This window comes from Etheostoma spectabile, chromosome 6 (genome assembly GCF_008692095.1).
Source record: "Etheostoma spectabile isolate EspeVRDwgs_2016 chromosome 6, UIUC_Espe_1.0, whole genome shotgun sequence".
NCBI lineage: Eukaryota > Metazoa > Chordata > Actinopteri > Perciformes > Percidae > Etheostoma > Etheostoma spectabile.
The window spans coordinates 23,707,391-23,713,983 of NC_045738.1; the positions used below are offsets into that span (position 1 = coordinate 23,707,391).

General features: G+C 43.6%; 1 protein-coding gene across 1 annotated transcript; it reads left to right on the forward strand.

Annotated features, from left to right (window-relative positions):
* The first annotated feature begins 2,152 nt into the window (after window positions 1-2,152).
* pou3f2b (POU class 3 homeobox 2b) lies at window positions 2,153-4,112 on the forward strand. Its single transcript, XM_032517867.1, has one exon. It carries the CDS (start codon window positions 2,458-2,460, stop codon window positions 3,598-3,600), a length of 1,143 nt encoding a protein of 380 aa, XP_032373758.1. The 5' UTR covers window positions 2,153-2,457; the 3' UTR covers window positions 3,601-4,112.
* The last annotated feature ends 2,481 nt before the right edge of the window (window positions 4,113-6,593 follow it).

Sequence of the window (6,593 nt, forward strand, 5' to 3'; positions counted from 1 at the left end):
GGCAGCAGTGACGCGACTGCTGTTGTTTCATTTACCTCTCCCTATGGCAACCAGCAGCGGTCGGCCAGGAATGTCCCCTCTCTGGACAAAGTCCTGGTCCCTGAAGCTGACACTTTGGGGGACGACAGCTGGGACGGGATGGAAAGCTGCCCTCCCCTGCCCCGGGACCGGAGGCCTGAGTCTGGACTTAATCCTGCTCTTCACTTAGGGTCTAGCCTCACTTTACTGGGTGATGAGCACCCAGAGGAGCTTTTCACACACTATTACCTCGAAAATAGTTGTATTTAAAGAGCTGAAAGTAACTTTGAAATCTCTTTTGGGGGATGTGAAGAATCCTTTAAAGGCTTTCAATAATGTTCCATGTTCTAAGGATCTAAGGAGCCCACATAGATCCTTTACAGCGCTGTAAACAGCCATTAATGCTTACAATGCAATTTGAGAACCATATGAATGGTGTGTTTCAGTGTTTAAAAAAGAAACCCTTTTAAGTCATTCAAGCTATATATAGAACCTTAACTTCAATCCAATGGCCCTCCTTTTCCCGTGTGAAGCCACTCCCCCCCCCCCCAATGCGGGCTTGTTAATTCACTTTACAGCCTGCTGGGACACAAAAGTGGATTTACTTTACTTTATGGGCTGTTAAAAGTTGTCAAGTCAAGACATATGAATTTACATTTACAAGCCTTCACCGGGGAAAGCGTAACTTCCATCTTTATAAACACTGATGAATGTTGGTAGAATTGCAGCAGTCTGTCATTAATGGCTTCGATAAGCAATGGTTTGAAATAATCTAGGCAGCAGGAACATAATGGATGCACTGATGCAATCCAAGATGGGTGTTTTTAAATGATAAGTATTTCAGTTGAACCTGCAGTACTGTACAAACTTTTTTCGGATAAGGTCAACAACGAGGTCCAACGCTCACTTTCTCTCACAACTGAGTCCAACTCATTCACTTTTGATACAAGATTTTCTTTTTCTAATAAAATCAATTTGATTGAAACAGGCCTGAGCTTTTTCCTTTTCCAGATATCCCACTTGTTTCTTTTTTAAACAAACTAGCGTATATATATATACACACTATATATATATATGTGTGTTGTAATAAGGCATGATGAGTTGTAGTGTATATCTATATATATATATATCTATATATATATATATATATATATATATATATATATACACACACACACAACACAATGGTTGCTGATATGGGCAAAAATGTAGATATTGCAGTAAAGATCAGCCCCCCCCCCCCCCCCCCCCACTCAGATCAGCTGGTATTCTGTCTATGAGTGGAGTATATGGAATTTTAAGTGACCCCAAACTTTTAACCAGTGTGTGTGTGTTGTTTATATAACGTACTATACATATATATATAACATATACTATATATATACACATATACATATATATATACACATATCACATATATATTATATATATATATATATTAATACACCCATATATATATATATATAAATTATATATATATATTATATATATACATATATATATATATATATACATATAATATATATATATATATACATACACACACACACCACATAAATATATATATATACATATATATAATACATATTATACAGTATTTACAGTATATTATGAATAACACAATGAACGCTATTCTCAACTTTTAGTATTGGTTGAATGATTGTCTATAAAGATTCTTAACTCAGTAGCTAATTCTTTTACACACACACACCACACACACACACACCCCACACACACACACACACACACACACACACACACACACACACACACACACACAAAATAACAGACATTAAAATACATCGACCTACAATGTCTAACATGAAACAGACAGGGCTTGTTTACACATGTAATATAGATATTTCATTTGAAATCTAGCAATATTTGCTGCTGCAGTAAAAAGGTTTACATCGCTTAATTAAATTAGGATTTTACACACACGTCTCCATAATAACATTTAATATAATAAATGTGCGGAGAATTACAGGCAACAAATAACAAGATTTACCCCATATCCTAGACAACAGAGCTTTGCCATTAATCTTGGTCAACACCCTGGTCCCCTGGATCTAAACTAGCCTGAGCCTGAACATCATTATCAAAGTAAATCCACTGGATCTTACAGTTGCACTGCTGATCCCGGCGCTCCGTCTCCCCATGCTGCACTCCGGCTCTCCGCTTCCGCGGCAGCCTCAACTCGCACCTCCAACAAAGACAGCAGTGTTTGGTGAGACTTCCCCGCAGCCAATCACTGCGTCGTTGCCCTTGGTTACCACGTCCATCACGCTGTGGCGTCCAATGAGCGGCGGAGGCGTGGCGGAGTCCAGGTGCGCCTCTGCGTCCACTTGGCAGAGCGCCTGAGAGCCGCCTGTGGGCAGGAGAGGATCTGTCAAATGCGAGCTTCCTTTAATCAGAGCGACCAGTCCGGCTCCGAGAGTCATGGCGACCGCAGCGTCTAACCACTACAACATCCTCACCTCCAGCGCATCCATCGTGCACTCGGAGCCCGGCAGCATGCAGCAAGCCACAGCGTACCGGGACGCGCAAAGCCTGTTGCAGAGCGACTACCCGCTGCAGAGCAACAGCCACACGCTCAGCCACGCACACCAGTGGATCACGGCGCTGTCCCACGGAGAGGGAGCCCCGTGGTCCTCCAGCCCGCTCGGCGCGGAGCAGGACATCAAACCCGCGGTGCAGGGCGCCAGGGACGAGATGCACAACTCCAGCAGCAACCTGCAGCACCAGTCGCGGCCCCACCTGGTGCACCAGACGCACGGGAACCACCACGACGGCCGGGCGTGGAGAACCACCACCGCGGCGCACATACCGAGCATGGCCACCACGAACGGCCAAAGCCTTATCTACTCCCAGCCGGGCTTCGGCGTCAACGGGCTGATCCCGGGCAGCGGGCAGGGGATGCACCACCACAACCTAAGAGACAGCCACGACGAGCACCACAGCCCGCACCTCAGCGATCACGGCCACCCTCCGTCCCAGCATCAGCACCAGCACCGGCCGCAGAGCCACCACGACCACTCGGACGAGGATACGCCGACCTCGGACGACCTGGAGCAGTTCGCCAAGCAGTTCAAGCAGCGAAGGATCAAGCTGGGCTTCACGCAGGCGGACGTGGGACTCGCCCTGGGGACCCTGTACGGAAATGTGTTTTCCCAGACCACCATATGCAGGTTTGAGGCCCTGCAGCTCAGCTTCAAAAACATGTGCAAGCTGAAGCCTCTGTTGAACAAGTGGTTGGAGGAGGCGGACTCCACCTCGGGAAGCCCGACCAGCCTGGACAAAATCGCGGCGCAGGGGAGGAAAAGGAAAAAACGGACTTCAATCGAGGTAAGCGTAAAGGGAGCTTTGGAGAGCCATTTTTTGAAGTGTCCTAAACCGGCAGCGTCGGAAATAATTGGCCTGGCGGACAGTCTGCACCTGGAGAAAGAAGTGGTCAGGGTTTGGTTTTGTAACAGGAGACAGAAGGAGAAACGCATGACCCCTCCCGGAGGAGCTCTGCCGGGGAGCGAGGATGTGTACGGGGACACGCCGCCGCACCACGGGGTCCAGACCCCGGTCCAATGAACTCTGCTGGAGCGCGCTTCCAGGACACGTTTCTCCTTTTTTATTTATCCCCAAGGTTATATATAAACCACTGAACTATGAGACGCTATAGTGGGTGTTTTATGTATAATAGATTGCAGTGACACAATATCTGCAGTGAATATCTGAGGATTGGGAAATGAGTGAGGGGAGGACAGGACATTTTGGTTTTCCTCTCCCATGCAGAGCTAAGGGAACATAAGCCTGCGTTGCGTTCTCCGAGGATACATGCCCAGCACTGTGACTCCAGTCGACGCAGTTTCAAGGTGTAGCCCCTATTGTGTTGAAATTATACTTGAAAAAGAAGAAGAGGGCAGGGTCGGTAGGAGGGACACCTTGTTTTAGACACACAAAAAACAACCCCATAGCTGAATGGTTTTCCATTCGCCACTTTTATATCAGATCATTTTTGTTTTTCCTTCTTCCTGTGCGTAAAAGGGAAAGCAAATACAAAGGCGTTTAGTTTTGTAGCCCTATATTGTGCGTCCAGCAGTGATGGGGTGGGGGTGGGGGGGGGGGGGGGGTGAAAGCGGTGGAGGGAGTAGGGTGGGGGGGGGGGGGGGGCGCTGCGTTAATGGAGTAAACTGGAGGCCAGTAAAGGCTACAGCCCCAGTCCAGTGGAGTCCAGCTGAGGGTGAGCATCGCCTGAGTCCCATCTGTCCGCCAGGCAGCACCGAGCCGCGTTGCGTTCAAGGCACTGCAGGCCATTCAGCTCTTATTTATTTGCTGGGGACAGAGGTCAGGGTTTTAGCTATGGACACCGATTATTATATTTGTATTAGCCTATTATTATTAATATTATTATTATTAGGCTCCATTTGTGCATCTCACTGGCTAACTCCTTTAGCAATTGGCCTTAGTGATGTGGTAAATACAAAGTGGATTATGACCTCTGTCATCAGTTAGGCAACAGTAACAAAACTTTTATTATATTTTTCACAAAACAAGACAACCCCCCCCCCCCCCCCCAGCTTTAGGAAAGGCTCCGTGGCGATTGATTGGATTATCTGGCACTTTCCCACAACAGGATGGGCTATATAGATATAGATATCTATATAGAAAATATACGTCACCAACTCTCTCCCAGAACATCTGGATCCACTTTTGTAAATATTGTATAACTTTAAAAAGTCATGGCTTCATCTCTTCTCTCTTTTTTTTCCCCGTTTTTTTTCCCTCTTTCTTCACTGGGGCACTTTCTTTTGGGATCGATGTTTTTAAAAACAGACCGCGTGAGTTTTTAAAAACAAAAACAAAAAAAGAAGAAGAAAAAGAAGAAGAAAAAAAAAGAAATCCACTCTCATGCATCACAGCCTACCTACTGCCTTGTATCTGTGTGCTATTTAAAGTTGATTTTGTTGCCGACATTATGCTCCCTTTACGGTTCAGTATATTATTTTATGACGCGTTCTATTTTCAGTCTCAATATTATTTCAATAGTCTTATTTTTGAATTAATGTGAAACCAATTGCATTGTTTGAATTGTCTAAGGACACTCTCCTTGCCATTTGATGTCTGCTCTGAAATGACATTAGATTGTGTTTCAAGTCGAAATATAGCACCAGTGCTTCGAGGAGGGAATTTTGATTAATCGATTACATAATTGTACACAATTTTCCACAATGAATCCGAGCTGGAGGATAGAAACGCAGCATCGTGAGAAAAAATAATATTAAGGCCTTTAGAATTCTCCCCAAAAACACATTTTAGTGACATTCCAAAAATTGTAGCATATGATCAAAATTATTCTTCTTCTAATGAGTATTATTATTCACAAGGTGTTATATTTTAATATGTTTGTGAGCTCGTTGCCATGCATTTCCTTTCAGCCATTTTGTTCCTCTGCGTCTATGTTTCTTTATTGCGCGTAGACATTTTTTTTTTTATTATTTTATTATTCAGCATTGTAATGAGAATGTAATTTTATACGATGGCTTTTTTTTTTGCTTCTTTTTTTTTTTTTTATAGATGACACAAAGTGCGAGATATATATGAAATGCCACCGAGGAGGCTTTTGTTTTGTAGGGAAAAAGGACATATTTTGGATTTATTTTTTATTTTTATTTTTTTATTTTTTTTATTTTTTTTTTAGCGGGATTGCCACAGCCTAAAACCGTCACAGCTAAATGTAAATACATCTTTTCTCCGTACAGTAGCTTGCTTTTCGCTTTATGCAAAAACAGATATCCAGGGACTTTTAATTTTTTTTAATTTTTTTAATTTTTGTTCTCCTGTCAGTGAAAACATCTTCTGCAAAAAAAAACACGAAAAAAAACAACAACAACAACACACATGGCATCGAAATCTTTCCTCAGTAGCTTTAATGAATCGATCCAACTCATAATACACTGGAAAATTCAAGTTGTGGGATGTAGACCTGTAGCAATCCGACGCTGTTCTCTTGTCCTTTTGTTATTGCTAGCTTTGTTTTTTTTTGTTTTTCTGTGTTTTTTTTTTTTGGGGGGGGGGGGCTATATGTCATGTCATATTCACTGGATGAACTCGGGGTAGATAAAGCAGAGGTGATCGATGCCTGTAGGTGTTTCATCACTGGACACACAACGGACTTGCACATTTTTAAATAATGGGGTTGATATTAAAGGTTGATATTAAACAGCTTTTTTCCAACCTCGAGGCTATATGTTATTTTTTTCCACCCACCCTTCCATCCTTTAAATCCAGCAAACCAAGACTGCTCCTGTGAGTTCACTATCTGACTGACATCTGTGGTGTTTAAAAAAAAATAATAATAATACTAATAATACGCGTCTGGCTCTGAGCTCATTGGTTTGGGTGAAATTCATGGCTGAGAGAAAATCAGGCTTGATGAATGGAAGATTGGGAGCCGAGGATGTGTTGTGTCTGCCCCAGGCGGCTTTCAAATCGACTGGCTTTGGCTGGGAGAAGCACCGCTTCTACCTGAAGGGATTCCATTAGGGGGGTCCGAGGACCGGTAGTGGTCCTTAGACGGGTTG